Here is a 25,590-nt window from a genome sequence, read left to right as displayed (position 1 = left end):
AGGAGGTTGGCCATCCTCTTAGGTGGTTATTTATACAGGACCAACTACACTGGATGCCGAGATGAAGCGGACGGACCAGTGTAGCCGTTGAGGATCAGGTTAGAGTCTTAGTTGCCGAGATGAAGCGGACGGACTAAGATTGCTGGAGAAAAGGAGGTTGGCTATCATCTTGGGTGTATGTACAGAATATATTAACTCATATGAAAATTCGATTGGCAAGGACCCTTTCTATCTCAAGCAGAGTATAAGCCCCCAATAGTATGACTATACCTGGGTAAGGCTGTTGATCAAAGATCGAATAGTTTTTTTTTGTTGTTTTTTTCAAAACCCCTACAAAATTTTAATGCCGTGTTTATAAACAATCTATTTTCTCCTTTTACTCCAGGACCTTGTATTTAATTTTTTATTAAAACGTATTTTTGTATCATTGTGTTATTGAAACTGTTTTGAAATCAAAAATAATGATTACTTTCAGACTCTGTAAGAAAGTGGTTTCCAATAATCAACAACAAATAACGTATAAACATATTGTCGCTTAAGTTGTGATACCTTGTAACTGAAAAAAAAAAATATATATAATGCTTGATTCTGAAGAAATTTCGCAGGAATTCTTCGTCATACGATTGCTTCACATACCATTCTTATTTTCTCATTTATCTACGTGATTCTTATATGGGTTGCGGATGATGCTTTCTCATGCATTTCATAAATCAAAAATCTAGTCTGTAAGAATAGATAACCACCATCTCTGTACGATTTCTCTGAAATCCTTCACGCTTAAATGTTTATAATACTTAATTATGGAAAGTGTTTTCATGAAAAGAATATTTTTAGGATGACTTCTGACTGAGTATTTGAAAATAATCCTACGGGTTCCTTTTTCCTCACTTTTCAAGAACTGATTCTACTAAAATTATTAGAGGTATTAAAAGCCAGATATAGTTCGGCTTCATCCCCAGAATGAGACAGTAAGACTGCTTCTTTTAAGGTAATCTTGGATCCTTCAGATGTCCTTTTCTTCTCATCATTCCACTTAGTTGAACTTTCATCGTTCTTTTTTACTCCGTTGAGGTATTTATTGAGAGGTTTCTGATTTGCTGAAACCCTTGGGGCTTTTGGTCTAGAAAATGAATGAGCTTCGCATCATAAGGCTTGAGATATATTCTGAGATGGTCTAGACTTTTTATTTCTTAGTTGTTATTCCATCTGAAGCTACATATGTGGTCCCAAAAATCGTATTTCTTGAAAGCCAAAATAGAAGAGACCAAAAGACCGCTTCTTAGTGTTTAATGTTAAATCCATCCTCTTCAAACCGCCAAAACACCATGGGAAAAAGTTTTAATGTATTTTTGCTACTTATTTTTTTTATTTTTTTTTTTTTTCCGAACCCTCTAAAAAACAGAAATAAAATCTGAATTAGTAGTGCATTACTGTGTAAGAGAGAAAAGTAATTCGTGTTGTGTCTTACCTTTTACTACCTTTGGTATTGCTGCTTATTTAAAGCTACAAACATTTTATCGAGGAGTATCCATACGGGCAGCGTTTCGAAGCTCAAAACACATTCTACAAAATTTTAACTATCCAAAGTTTGTTGTCAGATACATGTAATTTTTTACAATAAGATTAAACTTTAATGTTTCGACTTAAATTAAGTATATTTGAAATTTATGTGATTGTTTCATTTCGTTCAATTTTAAAATTCTGGTGGAAAATTACAAGTAGGTAGTTTTGTGTCTAAAGTCGATAGGTCTTTGAGATAAAACATAAAACATTGATTTTTAACGACTAACTGGCAACTTATGACTATTATTCGAATTATTTTTCATATAAATATTATTTTAAAATAAATATTAAATTTCTCTAGGTTTATATTCTTATTTAATATTGTTTTATATTTATATTCAGAAGGGTGGCCATTATGATCAACAGTCGCCATCTTTAACGTTCAACCTTCTTGTTTACTATTTTGAATTTTTTCAGTTCGTTTTGGATTATTTAAATCTTGTCTGCTGAATTACTAAGTGTGAATGGTCTATTTCAGTTTTCACTTTTAACTGCGGCATTTATCCTGCTGCAGTTAATGCGGGAAGGTACAAAACTTATTTTTCTAATATAATTTATTTTATATCCAATTATTATTAAATCTTTGTTAATATAATTATAATAAGAGAAAGAGATCAGCTATGAAAATAAAATACAAATCAAGAAACTGATATATTATTTTCAATATTACTTTCAATGGAATGTAATCTTGTACTTTAATTAGTCCTTAATGAAATGAGTATAAAATATCTACTTCCATAAAAGAAGTTAGTTAATGCTTTTGTTTTCCACTTTTTCTAAAGAAATTATTTAGAAATGTATCACCAATGTTCTTTCTTGCTAGGAGTTCTTTAATTCTAATTTCATGGGTGTCAGAGAGCAACATTATCATATTAGAATACCTCTTTACGTTATTTTTATACATATCTCTAGGGAAAAGTTTTTACTGTATGTCTCGATATTATACGAAGTGTTAAATAATTTGAATGAGTTATGAGTGATAATGAATTTTTCTCTTATGCACCACTTAGCACTTTTTGGTTTGACCAATTTATCTAATAGTCCACATGTGTACTGTTTGTTTTCATACTCAGCTCATATAAATCTATTTTTTTATTCAGGTTCATCTTATTATGTCTGACTGGGAACAAAGATTGCTCAGCCTGGAAAAACTGGACAGGTCATCGCCAGAGCTCTGGCCAGAGCCGAGTAAGTTTCTTTTCCACTACCTTTGTTCAGATAATTCGTTAAAGTTGCCTGTAGAAGTAATATTCTATCCTTAGTTGGGTTATAATCTGTAAGCAATTTTATGTATGACCTTCAAAGTGGTTTATGTCATGTTAAATAACTTTCCATCTTTTGTCAGGAATTCCGGAAATGTTTAAACTGTTACAACAAACATTTTGTTTCCTAAAATAAAACTTTTTTTTCTTCCTTAATTATCTTCTATAAATTAAGTGAAGTAATCTATTGAAAAAAAAATCCTGATCTCAATATCAGAGCTCTCTATGTCCAAAAAGGCATTTCTTTTTAAAAAAACTGTCTTTATCGGCCTCAGTGTTTAAGAAACCCATTGTTGTCCTAAGCTATTTAACTGTTTTTGATGCAACTTCAAGAAAAATATAAAGAATTTTGAAAATTGCAGTTTATGTTTATCAAAACTGATGTATAGTGACAATACTTCTTTTCTATTCTTAAAGTTTTTCCTTAAATGTTTCAAATTTATAATAATATGTTTTTCACTTTGTTGTTACAGTACCTGGAGTGACAGAATATGCTGCTCGCAATGCTCTTTCTAGTTCCTCTGTTCCAAAGAACATAGAATCACTCCAGAGTCAGTTTACTGAGGATGACTATAAGCTGTTAAATTGTAATTTCTATTTACTTTTCTATTTAATTATATCATTTGTCTTTATATAATCACTGTTTGATACATAAGACTTAATTTTAGCTTGTTTCTAAACAAAATGAAAGGTTTTATTTTTTTTTTAAAAATTCGATATTTTCATTCAGATTATTTCCATAAGAACAGAGCTAAAGCCATGGTAACAATTTGTATTTCCGAGCTTAAAGTATAGAATATATTAGTATAAACAGAATAATGAACCAAGGGCCAACCTGTAAAAAAATTGGTTCTAATGAACATTTACAGGAGCATAGAATAAAGACTTATAAACTAAAGTTTAAAGCTCTCTGAGAGAAAAATATTATAATGTCTAGATCAAGTCGACATTTTGTAATAATCCTTCACCGGGATCCTAAGGATGGATTTGAAAAATCAATAGTATTTGTGGGGAACAGAAATGACATTGATCAGCCAAACCCACCAGAATTTGAGGAAGTGGTGGAGGTGATTGAAAAAATAATGAAAAGTAATAATTTGCCTGGTGGATGGATGCAGAGATATTTAAGAAAAGAAATGAAGGCCTACATTAAGAAATTATAATACTGTATTTTCATGTGAGTCAAATAAAAATGCCTAAGTAATAGAGGAAAGGCATTATATATCCTATTCATACAAAGGGAGACATATATGAGCTTACAGGTGAGTGTTTCAAGTGGCAACATAAGTCCTAGCTAGAGGAGTTCAACCTCCTCTTACACTCATTTATTCAGTCCAATGTTGAAATGTCAAATGTTAGGTAAGACAGTGGATCTACTAGAGAATCTGTGTACGGTCAATGAAGAACCATACATGTTGAAAATAATATCTCAAGATATTGATGTTTTATGTTACAGTAGTGGAGTAACGAAGAATATGATATTAGCCTAATTCTAAACGACCTAAGAAATAATAAGGTGCTAGAGCCATATGGCACACTGGTGGTATTCCTGTAAGTTTGCAGGGCAATACAGGTTGAAGAATTGATTAATCTAGTTGTTAATAGTTAATAGTTATAATACTGAAAAATACCATACCTAGAAGAACTCAGTCATCATATCCATTCTTAAAATAAAAGAAGATGCTGAAAACTGTTGCATTTATCAGAGAATCAGTCTTCAAAATATATACATATATATATGTGTATATATAAGGGAATGATTCAAATCTTGGTCCCCAATAAACTTTTGAATCACTGGACCAATTTATATGCTGTTTTTTTTTCTATATGTCCCATGTCACCATGGTAAAGTTATGAAGCTAATGAAATTCCTGCTAGAAAAAACAATTTAAAAAAAATTAAATGTTTTTGGTGCATAGCTCAGAGTTTGTTTTTTTCTCAACTATTATATACCAGTCGATTGGTCTCTTTCTGAAAAACATTACTGATTCCATTGAATGATATTGTATACTCAAAACGATATAAAAACATAGTGAGGCTTCAAGTAAAGTTGCCCAAGAAATTTTTTTTTGGAAAAAGCAGATCATACTCATTAGTATCGTCTGAAACCCTTAAAAACTATTTTAAAAAGAAATTAAACATTAGAAATTTTTCAACTTGATTTATTGGAAGGATTTTTTTTCTCCCGGTGTCCATTGTTCACATAATTATTCATAACACCTCTGCATTTAACTAAAAAAATATAATCAACTAAATTGGACCAATGCTAATGATAATACAGAAAATTTCAGCTGTTTTTATTTTTGTTGCTTTCTCATATTACCATAGCAACCGCACTCTCTTCTTATCACCTAATCTTCTATATATTCTATACACCAGATTTCTATTTTTGTTTATTTACTGGCACAATGAAACCTTTTGATAAGGACCAGTTCCTTAAAAGGATACTGTTATGTATAGGACAATTTTAAATGTACAGTACTGTTGCATATGAATACAATGTGTTTAGAACCTCTTTTCCAGGAATCCTCTAGATAGCGGATGTGGGCAATGAAAATTACCCAAAAATTGTTTTTAATTTTTAACTCCTTCAGCTGTATTTTTTTCTTTTATATCCCACTATTTGTTGCTATGAGTCTTGAATAGAGCATTTTGGGCTAATCAGAAAGATAGGAAGTTCTATGATTGCAAAATAAAAGTGGAGTTCTTAAAATATGTTCCGAAGTATGTTCAATTCATTTACAAAAAAACTTTCATTACTAGCATGATTAAAATAAATTCCATAGTAAATTTTTGAGACTATAAATTAAAATTTAAAAACTTTGCAGAATGTTTTTGTATTACTCAGTTAAAGTTATATTTAAATTCAGAACCCCACAGTTAATTATATATTTTATTCCTTGATCAATTTTATTTTTAAAATTTTGCATTATGAAAATATCTATCATTCAGTCTAAATTTTTATTTTCACTAAATTCACTGTACAGTCTATGTTTTTTAAACAAGGGTACTAGTGTTGTGAAAATCAGAAATATTGTATACACAGGTTGAAAGTTTTGGAAACACTGCTCTAAAATATTGTTAAGCTGTGATACCTCATATGGCTAGTAATATAACTATAATCAACAATATAATGTTTATACTATTTAATTTATTAGAAAATGAATGCACCAGTAGTTAATCTTAAATAAATCATTGTTTTGTAGATTACTTGTTTATTTATTCTGACTTCATGAATTCATTCTAGATTGATACATTGAATTTTTATTTTTTTTTTAATATGGTTAAAAAATGTTCTAACTAATAAGATATTGCTGTGTTCAATTTATGTTGTAACTTATTTCACTTATGTCTTTTGATAAAATAACATAACGCTTTTTTCTATAGATTACAGTACTCTTTCCAAAGAGTCTCTGATTCAAGAATTAAAGAAGCTCCATGACCAGGCCTATAAATTAGGTCTGGAAGAAGCAAAGGAAATGACTAGAGGAAGATTTTTGAACATACTGTCCACCAGGAAAAAGTAATGGTTCGCAAATATTGCCTTGCTTCTGAATGGTACCTTTGTATTCCGATCCAGAAGAAGAGAGTCCTAGTGAATGGATTAGGATTAAAAGTGAGTTGATACAGAGAAGAAGGGCTGATTCATGTATTTTTCCATAATATTTTTGTAATTACAGAAAAAAAAAGATTTTTGGAGAGAAAAGAATTTGTTTTTTCATTGTTGTAACTGTCTGTTAGTTACTTCAGTCCCAGATGTTCTGTTGGATTCTAATAAAATTTTCGAATCAATTAAATTTTCTTTTTTAAACCCATTAATTACATATTAAATATATGTTTTTTATACAAAAGTTATTATTATTTACAAAGAATAAAAAAATCTTAGAGGAATTTGATTTTAAACTTACATTTTACTATATTATTGTTTAAAGTTTTTTCTTCATTACCTTTGTTTATTCTTTAACTCAAGCTCCTCTAAAAGTAATCTTGTTTTATATTATACCAAAGAGATGGACTGAGACCATCCATGCCTAACAGCACTTAAGGAGATAGTGGAAGAAAGAATATATACCAATTTGATTTGCTGTTGCTTCTCGATTCTATATTTACTAGATTATAGCCATAAAATGATTGATTCAGTCTCACAAATCTGCAACATAGATTGCATATTATTTCTGAATTAGTATTTGATTTATAAGATTCCTCATCTGGTCTTCCCTTCTATTTTTTCAAAGAAATTTTGTTTTAAACTTGTATCTCACTTTATAATTTAACTATGACTTTGAAGAGAAAATCAATATTAGAAGGGAGTAGTTTTTAGACCAAAAGATGTCTTTCTCACCTAGAGCACAACCATTCCATTAAACCTCAAGAGTTATGCCACCAACTTATTTTAGTTTAAATAAGAGATGGTATGCTATAAAGCACACAAAACATTATGTAAAATTATTTTAGTGAGAAATGATTTTTGTTTTTTTTTACACTGATGTTATTAAGGCTATAATTTATGCTATCAAGCACATGAACTAATAGAGAAAAATTGCTATTTTGGTAAGACACTATTTCTGTTTTTCTACATTAATGTCATTCTTGAGGGACATAATCCTGGTATTTCAATTGTTTGTTTTTCTAATTTTTATTTTGTTGAAGTGTCAATTAAAACTACAAAGATGTTCAAGGAATGATTTAAGTAACTTCAGTTATAAATGTTTATTCAAATTACTGCTGGTAGTGAGTTTTCTTCAATAAACTATTTCATTTAGGAGTCCTAATAAATTAGCTATGATGGCAATAACTGAACATCTTATAAGATCACTTTTAAACTTTTCAAGTAAGGTCTCGAAAACTTTATTTTGACCGATCACGATAGTATTATGCAGTTAATGAGGTATAACAGAATTTAAGACTATTACATACATATCAGTGGATTAGAAGCCAGGACGTAAGAGTAAATATTTTGTAAATAAGATTTTTTATTGGTATCTATAATATTAAATTATTAACAACATTGTGAAATTATCAATAATTAACTCATGTTTATTAATAATTTGTGCAATACTGAGGTGTACATTAATATTGCTTCATAAATATTTAGAGAGAGGTGCATACAAAAAAAATTTTATTTGAAAAATTGTCGTTTGTACATCTTGGCGTCTGACACACTCATATATTATTGGATCATCAAATGTTGAAGAGGACAAAGTCAACAAATATGTTAATCTTATAATTAATGAAGTTAAAAGTCTTTTTTTCTGCAAATAAATAGATCTATGTTAATTTCCCTTTAAAATGATTTTAGAGGTGAAAGGCAATAAGTGCAAAAGTAACTTAATTTTTTAAATGCCTTAAAAATAGACCGGTTTTTATTATCTCTTTAAATGCTCTGTTTTCAGACTTTGTTCCTTTTCTTTCACCATTGGATGATTCAAGTAGGTGAAAAAGTGGAAGTGGATAGCTAATTGGTAAGCCACTGTTCTATTAACTCCAAGGACCCAGGTACAAATCCGGCTGACAGGTAACTATTTACTGTTTTATTGTAGCTGTGGATCAGTCTTGTGGTTTCAGGAGCCCTCCGGTGTCCAGCCAGCCTCATAAAGTAGGTACCCTTAATTAGGTAAAAATTTGGCAGTCGAGCATGATTCTGACATAATCACCTCTTTGCGCACCCATTGGTCTAGTAAAAGTACTTGCACCTCTGACCTATCATGGGTTGTAGCGGTACAGATTTAATTTTTTTTTTCTGTAAATAAATAGATCCATGTTAATTTCCCTTAAAACTGATTTTAAGAGGTGAAAAACAGTAAGTTCAAAAGTTACTTTTTTTAAATGCCTTAAAAGCAGGCCTTTTTTAGTGTCCCTTTAAATGTTCTATTTTCAGACTTTGTTCCTTACCTTTTACCATTGGATGACTCAATCACAAAATTAGAAATTATTATTGCAGCCACTTTTAAACTATAGGAATAACAAAAAAAAAAATGGATTGCAGGAGACCATAAACAGCTCAAAGAGCGAACAATATGCTCTAAGTCAATAAGGAAAAATAATATTTTATATATTTTTTTTATTTTAAAATATTTATATACATATTTACATATGTAGTTAAAATCTAGGTAGCTATAGGTGCAAAATTGACACAAGGGTCATATGTCCACTTGGGAAAAATTCTTTTATAGAGATGCATCAATACTGTGTCCTGTGACTTTAACTGAGCATTAAAGACACATTTCATGTGCCCGTGAGTACCTGTAAGCAAAAATTATTAGTCAATTAATTAATACTTAGAACCCTCAAATGAGCAAAGTAATACTATTTTTGTAAAAATAGTATTTTACAAAACTCAGAAGTTACTACAGAAGTCATTAAACCCTAAAATGGGTAGTGGCCATATTTATTCCACCTAAATATTAGCCTGAATTTTCAATTTGAACAGTTTAAATTTGAAATTCAGACTGATATAGGTACGTAAACACAGCCACTGCCTATTAAAGGGCAAATGAACCATTTGTTATATTATCCCTTTTAGTGCAAAACAAAAAAATATATTGTTATTCACAGAACTAGTGAAAAGTGCTAACAATGGTATACCCTATAAAGCAACAAAAAAAAATGTCGTATACATCAAATATTGGGTTGTAAATCAAGTGTTTAAAAAATCATGTTTACTTGGTCAATAATGTTTACATATCCTAAAAAAGGATTAGGTGCTTTTATGCATTAGTTTCAACCAAGATTCCTTATCGTTAAGTGGTTTTTGCTTGCTCAAAATGGAAGAGAAAAAAAATTCATTCTCGTCATTTAATGATTTTTTATTTCTGAAAAGGAAAATCTGCTGCGCAGACGATTAACGAAATTTGCAGTGTGTATGGCGATGATGTCTTAGGAGAAAGCACTGTCCATGACTTGGTTTGCTCAGTTCAGAACCAGAAATATTGACTTGGAAGATGCAAAGCAGTCCAGTCGTCCTTCAACTGTTGATGACCAAATTCAAGCATTGGTCACAGACAACCCTCACTCCATAGAGCGATATCATAGAAACGTCGATAGAGCGATAACATATCACATGAAACTGTCTCATAATCGCAAAGGCATAGTTTTTCATCATGATAACACCCGTCCTCATGTGTCTTTGCAGTCTTGGTAGAGATTATTGGAAATTCTTTCAATACACGAAAGAAGATTTAAATAAAGAAAAAAATATTATTTTTTCCATAAATGGATATAGCAGTAATAAAATAAGTAGTCATGTTTTACTATATCAGCCTAGGTTTCAGGCCAAGCTTAGTAGTCAAAAACATTGTAAAGAACATAGAAATGAAACAAGTTGGGGAGAAAAACTTTCATGAAAAGTGCTATGCTTTGATTTAAAAGTAACAAAAACTCTGGCCTTGGTTGAAAAAACAATATTGAGGACAGCACACCGCACACCTTGATGCAAAGTGTTCCAAAAGTTGAAAAATTTATAAAGTTCAGTGGCAGTTGAGAATAGACTATGATTAATTTGATCTAAATAAGTTTCTTTTTCTCTATTAGATTTTTTTTTCAATAAAATTTAAAAATGAATATATTTTCTCCCTTTCACCAAGTAAGAGTTGTTTTCACATTTATCACTAAACCTTATATTTAACAATTTATATTACAAACAAAATCTAAGATATATTCAAATCACAAAAAAGTTATACCTAATGGTTCCTTAATGTGACCCCTGCGACCATATTTAGTCTTTAGTTCGACAGGCTTGAACCATTCAATATCTTCTCTGTTAAAAAACATGAACCTTATAATGGCAGATCTTTTTAAAACTTTAAACGGGTGACCACTCAAAACAACTCTTTTCACAACTATCCTGTCTGGATTGACAGAAAGAACACTACCAGATGCCACAGTGGTCTGAAAAAAAAATTGATTAATGATATCGACTAAAAAATATATATTTGATAAATGAATCAAGCAAAACTCAAATAAGCCATGAACTGATATTAATAATCACTATCTTGATACTTTAAATAAATTACAATTTTCTGTAAAAACACAATAATAAATTAAGTGGGAACTTCCCTAGCCACACTCTGGTTAAAAAAAAAAAAAGTGTAAAGTACATAACATAAATATGCTCAGATCCTGAAAAGGGTACATTGGCTAACATTAAATAAAAAAAAGTTGTTTTTGTAAGTAAGTAGTTAAGTGAGATTTTACTACTCTTAATTTTATTATATAATTGCAAGATAAAAAATGACCCAAAAGTAAAGAAAATTACAGTGATGAAAATAAAGATATTTTTGAAACATTAATGTTTTTTTCTTTATTTACTATAAAGTTAATGAAGGAACATCTTATAATTGATTTTTGAACATGAAAATTTTTGTTCATAGAGCAGCCTAATTTTTTTAATTCAACAAATTTTTATAGTACCTCAACCTCAAACTTTAAAAAGTCAGCAGGGTAAAACACTAAAATTTTATTAAATAAGGGCAAAAATATATGCATCGGTGTATACAGAGTGTTTCAGGGTTAAGTGGCCAAACTAAAAATATGAACTAAGGACCTGAAAACAAAACAAAATTTCTTCTGAAGGTATGTCCGCGAATGCTTTGTTTAGGAGATATTCACACAAAGATTTTCATTGATATTATTTAAGTTATATGAAATAAATAAAACCTATTAATTTGTTCTAACTACTTTATTAATTAAATGTAAACATTAAGATTCATATTAAATGTTGTTCAAAGTAAATGTATGTCTGCAAACGCTTTGTTTAGGAGATGGATTAGATAGAATACTAATATGGGCTTTTATCCTTAACTGTATAAAAACTATTGGCAACATAAGGATTAATACTATTTGGAATTTTTAACCTAAATAATTCATAACAATGAAAATCTTTCATTGTTTATTAAAAATCTAAATAATTCATGACAATGAAAATCTTTAGGTGTGAATATCTCCTAAACAAAGTGTTTGCAGACATACTTTCAGAGGAAATTTTTTTTTTTTTTTAGGTCCTTAATTCATATTTTCAGTTTGGCCACTTAATCCAGAAACACCCTGTAGATACAAACACTTATGGTCAACTTACAATAGTTCTATCGCTGTTTTCTTTGAAAACGAGAACAGAAGCAGGAGGAAAGACAACTGGAGCAAATACTGTACCAACTACTACACTATCTGGTTGAAAAAAACGCTCATACTGAAACAAAGTAAAATGTAAATTAAATTATAGATTAGAAAGGAAATAAATAAAACTTTAATGTTAAAAAATATATACATATACTTTAAATAATAAATATATAGGGAGAGGGAGAGTTATCTAAAAAAAATAAATTGAAAATATTTTTAGATGAGTAATCCACTGGGCATAACCATTTCAAAATTTATTTTTTGTTTTATTATTTATTAATTTTTATTTTTTTATTACGTATTTTTTATTTATGGCTTATTTTTTACAGCTACTTACCTTATGTTTATTCCCTGAGGAGTGTTGGGAATATATTGGAGAAGCACGAAATCTTCTGTAACCAACTTGAAATAAAAGACTTTCCTTGGATTTTAAAGGTTCAGTCGAGCCAGGAACTCTCTTAAGAACCATATTGATAACAGACATTTTGGCTTCATGAGGCAACATTCCATATAAAACCACTGGCTGCTGCCCTCTCATCTGATATAAAACAGTAGGTACATCTTTCAAGTGGATGCTGATATACCACCCTGCCTAAAAGTACAAACATCAATACAATAAAACTTTAAGTGCACTGAAAACTGAAACAATATCTGAAAAAACACTGTTTCCAACTTTAAAATCTTTTCAACCCATATATTTTAAAATATCCACTAAATGAAACCGATAAATTGTTTCCTTGATTTGACAAGGTTGCAAAAAATGACTTTGACCAAATTGCGTTTTCCCTAAAACTAGTATATCCTAATAATCGAGATTGTTGTTATTATTGCAGAGATATAATTACTTGAGCTCCTGAAGGCTCCTCAGCCAATACAGCTTTTTTTGTTTTTGTAAAATTCTGGAATTGAAAAATTCTGGCATAATCAAGAGGTAAGTTCTCTTTTGGATCCCAAGGTGTAGTTCTAAATGATGCCAATCCTCTATAACGAGCAAATCTCTCTCTAGCAGGAATATTTTGAGGGGTGTCTACTTCATCTGGAAACTCTAAATCTTCTTTTGCCCCTAAAGAAAAAAAAATCAATCATTAGAAATACTATATTATAATTAATATAATAGTATTATAATTAATATGATAATAGTATTTAAAATTAAACTGAAGAGTAATAAGTTTTCGAAAAAGATATCTAATATAAGAAGGCTAATCCTATATTTTTAAATTTACTGTGTTGTTGCTGTTTGTTGTTTACCATATCTACCACATCTATGGATATACCAAAAATAAAACTGAAGTATGAAGTACATAACTAAAAATAACGAATAAAACTTGAAACTCCTTAATAATTTATAAATCAGTGTAATTTTTTATTAAGTATATTGTATTTTAATAATAATGAACTAATTTTAATTGATTACTTTTGATTTTTTCCAGTGCAACCTTCTCTTCATCCAAGTCCATTTCTGTATCATATTTTTCAGGGTCAGGTGCTGCTTCCGATGCCACAGTCATGGTTTCATATTCTTCACTTTCACAACTATCCTGTTCTGAGACAGCACTGACAACATCCATTCCATCATCATCATCATCATCTTCATCATCATCATTTACTTCAACTAAAATGTTTAAAATAAAGTAAATCAATTTAATAGGCCATATTTACAACTTCATGTGCATATGTGCCATCATAAAATCCTGAAAATTAAATTAGAAAAAACAAATTATAATTACAACAAATAAAAAAGTATTGTTATAAAGTAGAGACTGAATTTTTCTAAAGAACAAATACTAAAAAATGTGCAGTAAAAAACCTAAAATGGTGCAGTAAAAAGCCAAAATGCATATAGAACACCTAAATCCTGCATCTTTATTGTACAATTAATATTATTATTACACAGAAAGCTTACCTAATCTTGTTCGAATCAAATTAAACTTGCTAAGTACTCTAAATTTATTCAAACATACATAAAAAACTAAACTACTCTGATTAGAAACCTAATATCTTGCCCATAATTGAAGATCTATAAGGAAACCAATGTATCAAATGATTATGAAGAGTGGAATTCAATTTTCAGCTTCTTAAAACTACTTCAATTTTAATTTTTAGAAAAATGTGCTAGGACCTAGGCAGAAAAGAATATTTCAAAATATTCTTTCGAGAAAAATTAACTTTTTAATTTTCCCAAATATTTCTCATAGTACACTCTTCCACTTACATTTTCCTTAGTATTTACATAAGAATATAGCAGTAACCAAAAAACTACCAAGTAATAGGTCAATGCAGAAAAACTTCAAAAAGTTTGATTAAAAAAATATTGGTATATTTACTTCTGCCATTTTGTTTAAGTTTAAAATTACTACTTACAAATCAGACAGAAGAATAAATGAAAAAAGGAATCCAAGTTAAAACAATAACAAGCTTATTCTTGAAATGTTTTCATACCTACCCAAAGCCGCTGGTTAATACTATTCCAATAACATTCATTACTTGTGTTTACTTATTCTTTTGTAGTTTTTTTTTTTATGTTAGGTTGAATTTGGCTCTTCAAATGTTAATGAATGCATTGCTTTACCACAATTTTGGGTAATTCTTAACTAATAAATTAAATGAAGAAAGAAAAAAAAATTATATATCTAATCAGCACTCCATTTGGAGCCAACTATCTTTTTTATTTCATACCAGGCACAGGTTTAGCATAATTTTAAGACAAAATGTTATTCTCTCCATTAAAGTTTATTTTTCATTTTTTTTGTAGTTGGTGCCAAGTATTAACTTTCTAATGAATAGGATTCTCTAATAATATAGATAAAACGTAGTTTTATCAATCCAGAATGTAAAAACTAAGACTTACTACAAAGGTCTGTTATAAACCAGAACCCTTAAATCAAGAAGGCTGAAATGCTGTCTCACTCAAAATGCTAGGCCACCAAGTCTTCAGAAAAGATATAAAAAACTATTTAAGCAAAAATACTGCTTCAGTTATCCTTATTGTTATTCATAGACAATTCTATTTATTCTACAGAAACTAGCCGTAACTCTGTAGTTACAGTAGCTTTCTGCAAACCCTCTAAAATTGAAGTAATTTTATAAAAGACATTAAAAAAACTTTAATATATAAATCCAAACATTTGAAGCAAGAGTTCAGTGGTGTAGAAGAAATAAAGTAATAAGAGAGCTGAAAAAGGAAGACAAGTCCTAGAGCCAGCTGCTCTCAATGCTTGGAGTACTCTTCTCCATATTTCTTGATTATGTAGGTCGTCCAATTATCACCTAAGACAGAAGTACTCAAGACAAAAGACAAGCGTAAGGTTGACCCTAAGACATGCAAACCAATGTTAAAAAGATCAGAAAATATAGATTTTATTACCAGTGTCCTCGTCAGGAATCCAGGCAGCTTGATACTCAGACATCCCTTTTGGTATCTTTTTAACTTTTTTTGTAGAAAATTCTCTTATTTCCTCATCAGTTGGCCAAGTTTGCTCAGCATCCATTGGATCAGGAATGTTTTCACTAACAAGAGACTCCTGATGAAATAAAATTAATATTTATCTTAAATATTTTTTTCCTATAAAAGGGTTAATAAATCTATCCAAGCACTTTTTATTTAATACATATCATCATCAGTTCCCTCACAATCTTATCATGTTTAGAGTAAATCACAATCACGAAACAGCTTAAAATTTCAAATCAAATCACGAAACTGCTTAAAATTTCAAAAATTAGAATGATAAATGATACTGTCATCTGAAAGTATATTGACCGCTATCAGGATAACAAGATTTATATATTTCAATGTTTTCTTTTTAACATTATTGTTACAGTCAGTGGAAGTGGTAGCTCAATGGTAAGGCAGTGTGCTAATAACTCTAAGTAACCGGGTTTAAATCCGGCTATGTACAAATTATTTTCTGTTTCACTGTAGCCATGTCAACCCTGTAGGTTCGGGAGCCCTCTGGGGGCAAAAATCGGGTAGTCTAGCGTGATTTCTTGCACAACTGTTGATCTACTAATAGTACTTACTTAAAAGTACTGCACCCCTAACCCTTCATGGGTTGTAGCTGTACAGATTTAATTTAATTGTTACAGTAATGATGAATTGAAAATAACAAATCTATAGAAGATAGAAATCAGGAAGACAATTCTGATAGCTAACTGATGGTACTTGGAGTTAACTACTTTCTCTCCTTATATATAATAAATACAGCAGCTTCTTCATTTAACATATCAGTTTTATTGTTGGGTTCATGAGTATGGAGAACAAATTAAGTAAGAGAAGTGGCTCTAGTGGTTCAGAAAGGTGGTTCAATAATCTCTCTAGAATATTTAGAGTAGTTCAAATTGATGGAATGATTCATAAAACATATGAGTCATTCAACATGACTAATCTTTCCATTGTATTGAAAATGTTATGGCTTAAATAGGCTCAACATATCATCTAATTCAAAACATGTCCGAATCCTTTATAATCTATACAGATGGATCAAAATCAGACCAATCAACAGCATCATCCTTTCTTTGTAACTAATGACTCAACATTCAAAATTAAACTCCACAAACTATGCAACATATTCACTGCTGAACTAAATGCAATACCAGCAGCACTTCACTCCTGTTTGTCTTTGAACCACACCAACATAACAATAATTACAGACTCATTAAAAGGTTTATATTGTATATATCTAGAGTATGTATGCATCCATTTTTACTTAAACACTTTACACAATAAGGGTATGTCAGTTACATTTATATGGGTTCCAAGTCATGTAGGAATCGCAGGGAATGAACTAGCCAATCACGCTGCAAGAGAAGCACTCGCGCTTTCGGGACGGGGTAAAGCAATTTAACTCCATCAGAAATGAGCAAACCTCTTGGAAAGGAAGTCAAAGATAAATGCTAATCTTTGTGGAATGAAAGCCCAATGAGTAAATTAAAAATTATTAAAAAGGATATCAAAACCTGGGTTACCTCCAGTCGCAAATGCCGTTGAGAGGAGGTTGTACTGACCAGGCTGAGAAAAGGTCACACCAGGCTCACCCACTCCTATCTTAATTCAAAAGAAACGTCCCTGAACTGCCAGTATTGCAACAATAATCCATATTTTCCAACAATGCCCATATACCACACCTCAATAGCTTAAGACTAAACCAAGATATCTCAAAAACCCTTCGAGACGATGATAAAGCAATAGAATTAGTGTTTCAGTTTTTAAAATCACAACATTTACAGACCAAAATATAACATTGAATGGAAGAAAAAAAAATAAAATAATAATTAATCAAATTAAAAAATACATAAAATTAAACGAAAATATAAGCAAAATTAAACAAAACATAAATGGCGTTGATAACCAATGAAGTTAGGCACCGCTAAACAAAAACAAAAAAACAAGAAAAGACCAGTCAAAGGAAGCAGTTCTATGAGATGGAGTATAAATATCGATTGGTCAGGTTCTAGAATTTGAGGAGTGAATAGAGGAATGCAAAGTAATTCAGTAATATAGGAACGTTTGTTATTTCTTAGAGCCCTCCATAAACCAGGCCACAGCAATCAAAATGGGAGGAAAATAAGAGAGGAAACAAGCAATTGACTGGCTTTTAAAGCCACAAATTAGCGAAATCTCTGGAACTGTTGAATAATGAGTGCCGAACATGATGAATAGAATCAAGTAAATCATTAATTGCTAATGAAAAAAAAAGGTTGGAGGTAACAAAGAACACTGAATGAAAAAAAGAGGAGATGAAGGAATTTTATTAGGGATGACCACTGTCTGTAAGTGATAGAATAAGAAGGAACAAAATCATTTTAAGGAGCTGTTGGATAAGGATAAAATCTATGTCAAACAAACCTAACCTATCAATTAAGACTCCTACCACTACTCACCTAAAGTTATTACTAGCAATGTAACAGGAATTGGATCGGAAGTTGAAGGAAGACTTAGTAGTCTTGAAAATCACCATAGTTGCCTCTGGTAGTAATGGTAAGGAAAGGATCTCGCTATGAATTATGTACCTATTTACATCCGGTCACACAGGTAAGTTATCTGTCCTCGTTTGATTTGAAACAGGCATTTTTGCTAGTTCTGCTTGCCAATGAGAAGTAGCAGTGATATCACAATGTTTACTGTTTCATGCAGAGGTTATGCAGGTTAAAGGCTAAGCTTTATGGGTTAACCAACTCTTCTGCAACTGTTTAGCCATTACAAGTCTTTTGACCCACACTCTATCCCTATATGGTTGTTTTGATGTCTGCAAGGACAAATTCACTCTTTGGGCTGCTAAAATAAGTAAACTTAACAAACTGTATCATGTAGCAGAAGCAAACTTAAAACAAAGCTATCAATATAATTTCAGATGCCTATAAGACCATTTCGGTTCTGGAGATCTGGTTCTTAAAAAAACATTCCAACTTTGAACAACGATATATATGATAAGTTGACAACCAAATTAAACTCCAAGTAGGAAGGCCCATACACTGTCATTTCCATTACAGCCAGCAGATCCTATAAATTAACATGGTAACTGCCAACTACGAGATAACTCGTAGTTTGCTTACTTGGCTTAATTGGCCAAACTTACATTGGATTCCTAGACTGAAATCTTGAAAAGTACTGTGGCAGTCAACATGTTAATGGTATCACGTATGGGAAGCTGGTTGGTCTATGGCATCCTTCTAAGCTTAAATTGTTTTGTTCTCTTGAGGAGAGTGAGTAACAGGCTAGGTTCTACTCCAATTTCAATCAATGTGCACATTTTAAAATAGAATATATAACCCTATAAGTTCTTCCTACTCTGCTGTTTAAGTTTATGATGAGAATTAGTTCTCCCAGTGCATTACCAATTTCGCTCTAAGTAGAAAAATAAGCGATCCTTCTCCTTAGAGATGGCCTAGTCATTCCGTGCCTGTGCTACAATAATAGTCTTCAGGATTTCTCACTCTTCAATATTTACAACCAACAACCGCCCACTAATTTACATCCTTTATAAGTATTCACATTCTTATTTACTTATTTGATATAGCATTCCCAAATAGGTAAATAATATGTTTTTGTGAATTAAATTAGGGGTTTATAGCATTTGTCCTGTAATCAATAGACCAAAACAAGTCCTCAGTGGACCCAGAAGTAGTAAATGATACATTAAAGTAATTAAAAAAAGTAAATGAATGACAAAATAAATTTAGTTATTGAAGATGAGACTATTTAACTATTTAATTTGCGATTGCTTCAGTTGAGATAAATAACTAAAAGACTTAGACCCCCAAGGAAGGAATCATAATGTATCACATTTTAGTTTTATTATCTCCCTTATATATCAATGTTAACATACCTGTTTCAATGGATCAGGTCGGTCTAGGACTTTTGGATCAGTGATATCATCACCAGGAAATGGAGCAAGATCTATTTGTTCTATCTGAAACTCTCCCCAACCTGGGATATGAATTAAAGAATTAGCACTTAAATTGCGCCCCCGTAGATACCCAGTTACTTTTAATGTACCTTTGCCCTGAAATCAAAATATAAAAGGGGTAATTATATATAATTTTACTTTTTCAAATTTCATAGTAGAGTTTGATGAAAAATTTAACCTTTTCAGTTTCTATAAAATGAACACTCTCAGCTAACATGTGAGATCGCCTATCCCTTTGCAAAACTGTTCTCTGCTTTTGTGTTCCAATTTTTCGAAGAACATTCATTGCATCAATATCTTTCGTTAATGACATTACTTTGTCAATCCCAGGGACTATACCTTCAATTTCATGTTGTACTTCACTTTTGGCTTCAGAACGTTTCTAGAAATATTGGTAAATAATGATTAAAAAAGATCAGCAACATAAACAAAAAAAAATGAAAAAATTTTTCTTACACTGACAGATACTTTATTTTCTTCATATAAAACTGAATTCTAATGAATCTCATAAATTCTTGCCAAATTTAATTTTCATAGAGAAAAATAAATAAAGGTCTTGTCCCAGCAAAATATTGCAATAGCAATTATACTACTAAGCACAAGTAAACTTCACATTTAATTAGTCAAATATAATAGTTTAAAAGATTTGTCTATTCAAATGATGTTATGTTAGTCTATCCAGTTAGAATAAAATAACTTTCCCTCCAAATGATCTTTATATTTAATACACATTATTTATGTGAGTTTTATAGAATACAAATATTTATCTGATACCAAAGTGATTATTGACATGACTTCTTGACAGACTATTGTTCCCCAATCGGAAGCAACATATAAAGAGACAATTTTAAATATTTGTTTTAAGTGATATATTTAAACATAAAAATATCAAATCAAATAATAAAAAAAAGTATATATAATATTTCAATTTGAGTTGTGTTTGGTTAGCAAATGGTTAATATGGAACTGGAAATAAGCTCTGTACATACTTTTTGAGGTATTGTTTCCAAATCAGTTATAGCAACCACAGCAGTAGGTATACCTTGAGCAAGGATTGCATCCAAAACAACACTAGACTCTGATGAAATTCCTTTCACTGAAGTAAGAAGTAAAACAGTAGTGCATACTTTAACCACATCAAGTTGGTCGAACAGATTATCGCCCGATAGTGTAGTAAAGGTAAATTTTTGTTTTATTCTGGGACTCCTGCAAAAAAAAAATACACATACCAATTTAAAATAATAATTGCATTTATTGTAGATAAATATGTTGACCATTAAATTCTAAATACAAAAACAAAACTGGTAAAAGTAAAAGAGCACTTTTAAAAAATGACATTAAAAATACATTCAACATACATTTACAAATTAATATTGAGTACTTAATTTATCAGAAGCGTCCGAAAGGCATAAATCACCAAAAACTGAAAACCATTTTTACAACCAATTAGAAAATTATCTGAAAATCTAATTTACTATCACAATCTGTAAAATAAGTACCTAACTCCACTGGAAATTCTCAAGTTAGGTACACTGGAGAAGGATTGGAGGTTTAAAATTCAATGATGCCCTCAAAAGATAGATTACATGCCAAAGTTATGACCCAGTAAAATCAAATCGAATTTCCGAAACTTGTAGAGGTTATAGGGGACGAACCTGTATACTGGGACACTTCCTATATTAGTTTTTCTTGAAGGTCCTAACATTCAATGAGGCATAAATCCATCATTATAGATTTTAATGATGGATTTATGCCTCATCTATGTTGTTGAACCAAATAAATATAATATAATCTAAATAGAATCCATGGCAAGTTAAATAGCATGAAGTAAAAATTGGGGTGAATGTCTTTTACAACGACTGCCATGATTTGTAGGCAAACCAGGAGAATCACTGATAAGTGAAATGACAGTAATCTATTTTCATTTAGGTTTATTTTAATATTTTAAGACATATCATATCCATAAAAAATATTTTTAGTACAACGCTGCCAAAACTGTCGACACATTCTGTCAAGAGAGGTTTTTTTAGTGAATACTCCATAGGTGTTTCCATAAATATTTTGTTCAGTTAATTAGATGCAATTGGTCTTGAGTTCATTATATGTACTAAATAGGCACACAGGTGAAACAATGGAGCTACTACCACAATGATTATTTAATGGGAAACATACAACATATAATATTCAATTACAATAAGAAGATTGATTATCTAATATCATCAGTTTTTTTTTTTTCTAATGCCTTATAAACTACTGGCCTTCTCATCAAAAAACTAAAATCTGTGAGATGACACATATCACCTTAATACCCTTAAAGTAAAAACAGCCTAAATTGAAAAAAACTTAAATCTTAAATAGTTTTGTTTAAGACAATTCATAATCTTACTTGATATGAACATGCTCTTCAGACGTATAGGTAACACTGGAATCAGGATCAGCGGACTTTAATATTGACATTACTTCATCAACATTTATCTCATGGTGTAATGGAAGGATTGCAACAAGAAAAGGAGCTTCACAAAACCCTCTCCTTTTCTGCAAATATTCAAACCGTTTCTTTTGTCTGTTTTGCTGAGCTTGATTCCTTCTTTCTTCCCTTTTCAGCTCATGTCTGTTATGTCTAATAGATCCTGGGATCGATGCTGTCTTTCCTAAAATATTACTTTTTTAACATAAGGGAAGAAATAAGTTGGTTTGATGATTAACAAAGAAGTTGGTTTATACCTTTCTTTAACTTCTCAAGAGAACCCTTACTCCTATGCCAATGTTTATGAGGTTTATTCTGTTGTTTTAGCGTTCCAGGCCTGTGAATGTGAGGAGTAGTGAGAGCCATACTACACTCTGAGAACTGAATTTTCCAAAAAACAAAAACAAAAATCTTCTTAAAACATCATTGCCACAACCTAGTTGAACTGACAGGAGGTAGGTTATATATATGTTACATAGCACGTGCTCCTAATCTAAACAACTTGATGGACCAGGGATTGAAAGTCCATTTTGTTAGTATAAAATATTTTGTCATAAAAATATATATAGAAGCTAAATAAATTATATAAAATACTAAACTAAAAACATAAAATTGATAGGGTTCTCAGAAACAAAATGAGAAGAATACAGTATCAAAAATTATACTACTTTTACCTGCCCCCCCTAACCAGTGCTGGAGAAAAATAACAATTGCATTTCATTGTACTGTACAATTACAGTGGTTCGTCTAGTAGTCGAAATCACTAATTAAAATTACTTAATATTTTTTTATAATTTTTACAATTTCAAATTACATTAATAGATAAGTAATTGTTATTGAAATTACTTTTTGCCTAACATAGACCTCCGGTTGTCAGCTTATGGTTAACAGAACTATAACATGACATGACATGTATATAACATGAACTATAACATGACATGTTTCACACCTATCCCACTATATAAATCTATAGAGTCATATGATTTGTAGAATAAATATATACAATTAAAAAAATTATTTCAATCGATAATATATAACACCACAACCTTTTATCCTGCTTTAAAAGCGTAGCTGAAGTTATAAACAATGCTGAGTGTTATTATGAATAAATTTTTTTTATGAAAACAGTTTAGGTCCTAATATTAAGACACTCCTTATTTCCAGAAGGGGGGTTGGAAAGATTTATCATTCAAAAATTAAAACTAACCAAACCAAAAAACGCGAAACAAGATTAATCAAACTATACCGTCCTCTCTAAAGTGCATATGCCTATCTTCTCTCCATGACTTCGAAATAAAACCTTTTGCTCCTCCCAATACTAACAGCAGCATACTCAAAACAAAGCATATGCCATCAATCCATAATCGTTATGAGATTCAACTAATTGATTTAGCATTCATGTAAGTATCTAATACGTGTGCGGAAATTAGTCTGAAACTTTGTATTTTGTGAAAAAAACACAAGGGTTCCAGTACGACTTCCACATTTTACTATGATTTAGACAATTGAGACACTCCATCCGCGTGTCTCGCTTTCCGAAGAAGTTATAATTTTTATAACTTTATATATAAGTTTAGAAGTTATAAGTTCAACCAAATAAGGAATTTAGCCCATTGAAGGGACTGTCCCGGAAAGCACACACTGACGGAACACCACGTCAAAGGCCTTTTCCAGGTGGCTCTGTGTAATAGGTCCTGATACCAATTATAGAGGTAAAGTACTTCATCTCAGAGGACCTCGACAATGCGTGTTCAAAGGTTTTGTAGCTGGCTAGAAGATAAATTGACAGGATGATTATTAATTACGAGTACTCACCGTAAATCCTAGCTGGATAGATACTTTACTTGGTAAGGCATTCTCTTGCGGCCATGAAGGGGTATGCAAGCCCTATATGTACTCGCTGTAGAACCTGACGAATAAGTATGACATAGAGGAAAAATCCAGATAATGCAGAAGCGAAATATAAGTCTAATAAGAATGCATAACTATATGCAGAGATTTGTACATGGTCAATACCCCTATTAAATGGGTAATGTAGATAGGCTTAAGGACTAGAATGACAATAGTATTCAGTTGAGTTCAGTTCAATTTTTGCCGAGTGAACATCTGTTTGGTTGTTTCCAGTTTCGTCATTACTAAATTGTATCATTAGTTATCTGTTCTTTGTGAGTCAGTTTTGTATTTACTTATATACATATACCACAAGTATATAAAAATATTAAATGCTTAATTGCATTAGTGTGGAATATTTGTAAAGGTAACAGCCAATCAAAGGATAATCCGTTTATTCCCACTTATTAATTTCTTCTTCTGTTATCATTGCTTTTATATCCTATTTTACAATAACTCATTTCCCTACTTGTAAAAATACTACTCTAGAGAAGATAAATTTACGCTAGCGTGTTCGTTATGCAAGATGATATATTACAGTAAATGCTACTATCTAACAGAGAATGATATTAATTTAAAACTGAAAAAAAGGAGGTCAAGAGTACGCTAGGAAAGCAAGTGGATATCGCTTTCGAAAATGGTGAGCGCCTAAATAAAATGGAGGATTACGTTGCTAAGCAGTAAAAACTAATAGAAGAAACGTTAAATGAAAACAAAACAACCAAAATCAAATTAAAAATTTAGCGGCCAAATTAAATCGTGTTGAACAGGAACACCATAGGAATAAAATGTGACCCTAATACAGCGGCAGAAACGACTGAAGGCATCGTTTGCTCTATCGGCACGGCTCGGGGTATTAAGCTCGGGCCTAAGACCTGGACTTTGCCGAGAGAAAAAGACCCACAGAAGAGGACCCTCGTTGACCACTAATCGTAATAAGGTTTGAACGCTATGTGGTGCGTGACGAATTGATAAGGCCTCCGAAAGTTAAAAGGGATTTCTCAACCAGATACCTCGGCTAGGACAACAACGAGAGAGTCTACATAGGTGAAGAAATGACTCCTGGAAACTGAAATTTCTATTGACTGGCGAGACAGAAGTTGCCCGCAGGCAAAGTGATGCTCGAATGGTTCGCCGGAGGTCGAGTCAACTGTCAGCGTGGTAATGATCTTCCCGTCGTATACAAAAGAACACTTAGGCGCCTTCGATTGATGTAAAATATACAGTTTCTCCCTTATTTTATTTTATTGTTTTGCTACGTATATTTAGAACGAATCTTTTTACTTTTATTCACTTTGTTTTATTTCTTTGAACAATCACAAGATATTTCGTTATTTTTTTCATAGAGTTTTATTTTGTACTCTGTTCTGTTTGATGTTCTACATTTTTATTTTCAACTTATTTGTAATGTTTTAAATTTATGATGAAACACATTATACACTTCTATTAAAAGATAGTTTCAAGTTTATTTGATTTTTTCTATTTTTGTATTTATTTACCAGCTACTTATATATTTTTCTCATTCATTATAATTTTTTATTTTACTCAACTTGAAGATAAGTATTTTTATTTTTCACATATCTGTAGTATTTTTAGTTTATTACTGTCAGATTTAGACAATCTAATTTTCCGGTTCTTTTAATTGGTTTTATATATTGTCGGGATCAGGGTCTCATTTTTCGATACCCTCCCCCCCCTCGCCGCATACACTGGAAGACCCCGAAGACGCCGCTGCTATGAATCTGCCCTATGTTATCAGTCACGGTATGCAAGCTAAGATCTGATTTGCCTCTACCACCACGCTAGTGCCAATGACATGCAGGCCAGCCTCTGAGATATCTTTTTATGGACACCAGGCAAAATCCATGGCCTTCACCATTTCGCCCACTAA

The 25,590-nt window shown here is 31.0% G+C and overlaps 2 protein-coding genes across 5 annotated transcripts in view; one reads left to right on the top strand and one right to left on the bottom strand.

The window, feature by feature from the left end:
• The window catches only part of lin-52 (DREAM core complex component lin-52), a 50,859-nt gene extending 44,230 nt beyond the window's left edge, over window positions 1–6,629 (top strand). Inside the window, exons 1-4 of one of the 2 annotated variants that reach the window (XM_014429487.2) lie at window positions 1,918–2,090; window positions 2,664–2,751; window positions 3,299–3,412; window positions 6,213–6,628. In XM_014429487.2, coding sequence (XP_014284973.1) covers window positions 2,676–2,751; window positions 3,299–3,412; window positions 6,213–6,352 — 330 coding nt within the window. In that variant the 5' untranslated portion in view covers window positions 1,918–2,090; window positions 2,664–2,675 and the 3' untranslated portion in view covers window positions 6,353–6,628. Of the gene's footprint in view, window positions 1–1,917; window positions 2,091–2,663; window positions 2,752–3,298; window positions 3,413–6,212 lie in introns of those variants that run through there. The other variant, XM_014429488.3, reaches the window with a different exon arrangement.
• A 2,237-nt stretch (window positions 6,630–8,866) lies between these two features.
• On the bottom strand, window positions 8,867–23,886 carry Tsr1 (Tsr1 ribosome assembly factor). 3 transcript variants are annotated; one of them, XM_014429495.3, is made up of 13 exons: window positions 23,625–23,886; window positions 22,067–22,190; window positions 21,729–21,993; window positions 20,332–20,548; window positions 19,521–19,724; window positions 19,262–19,438; window positions 15,304–15,460; window positions 13,354–13,551; window positions 12,785–13,002; window positions 12,277–12,531; window positions 11,899–12,009; window positions 10,505–10,712; window positions 8,867–9,068 (listed from the first exon to the last, which is right to left on the bottom strand). In XM_014429495.3, exons 2-13 carry the CDS (start codon window positions 22,173–22,175, stop codon window positions 8,932–8,934), a joined length of 2,256 nt encoding a protein of 751 aa, XP_014284981.1. In that variant the 5' UTR covers window positions 22,176–22,190; window positions 23,625–23,886; the 3' UTR covers window positions 8,867–8,931. The 3 variants fall into 3 exon arrangements, with proteins under 3 accessions (XP_014284981.1, XP_014284980.1, XP_014284982.1); XM_014429494.3 differs by lacking the exon at window positions 23,625–23,886 and adding an exon at window positions 22,656–22,770; XM_014429496.3 differs by lacking the exon at window positions 23,625–23,886 and adding an exon at window positions 22,484–22,608.
• Window positions 23,887–25,590: the final 1,704 nt, after the last annotated feature.

Source organism: Halyomorpha halys, unplaced genomic scaffold (genome assembly GCF_000696795.3).
Source record: "Halyomorpha halys isolate HHAL.00 unplaced genomic scaffold, Hhal_1.1 Scaffold803.1, whole genome shotgun sequence".
In the NCBI taxonomy this organism is placed as follows: domain Eukaryota; kingdom Metazoa; phylum Arthropoda; class Insecta; order Hemiptera; family Pentatomidae; genus Halyomorpha; species Halyomorpha halys.
This window is presented reverse-complemented; position numbering and strand designations above follow the sequence as displayed.

Excerpts from the sequence above, each read along its gene's own strand:
- Tsr1 (XM_014429495.3), bottom strand. The coding sequence starts at position 22,175 with ATGGCTCTCACTACTCCTCACATTCACAGGCCTGGAACGCTAAAACAA. Across the intron at positions 20,549-21,728 it reads GAAGAGCATGTTCATATCAA|GAGTCCCAGAATAAAACAAA; the intron begins GTAAGATTATGA and ends TTTTTTTTGCAG. Across the intron at positions 12,532-12,784 it reads AGGAGCCTTCAGGAGCTCAA|GCAGGGTGGTATATCAGCAT; the intron begins GTAATTATATCT and ends TTGTACTTTTAG.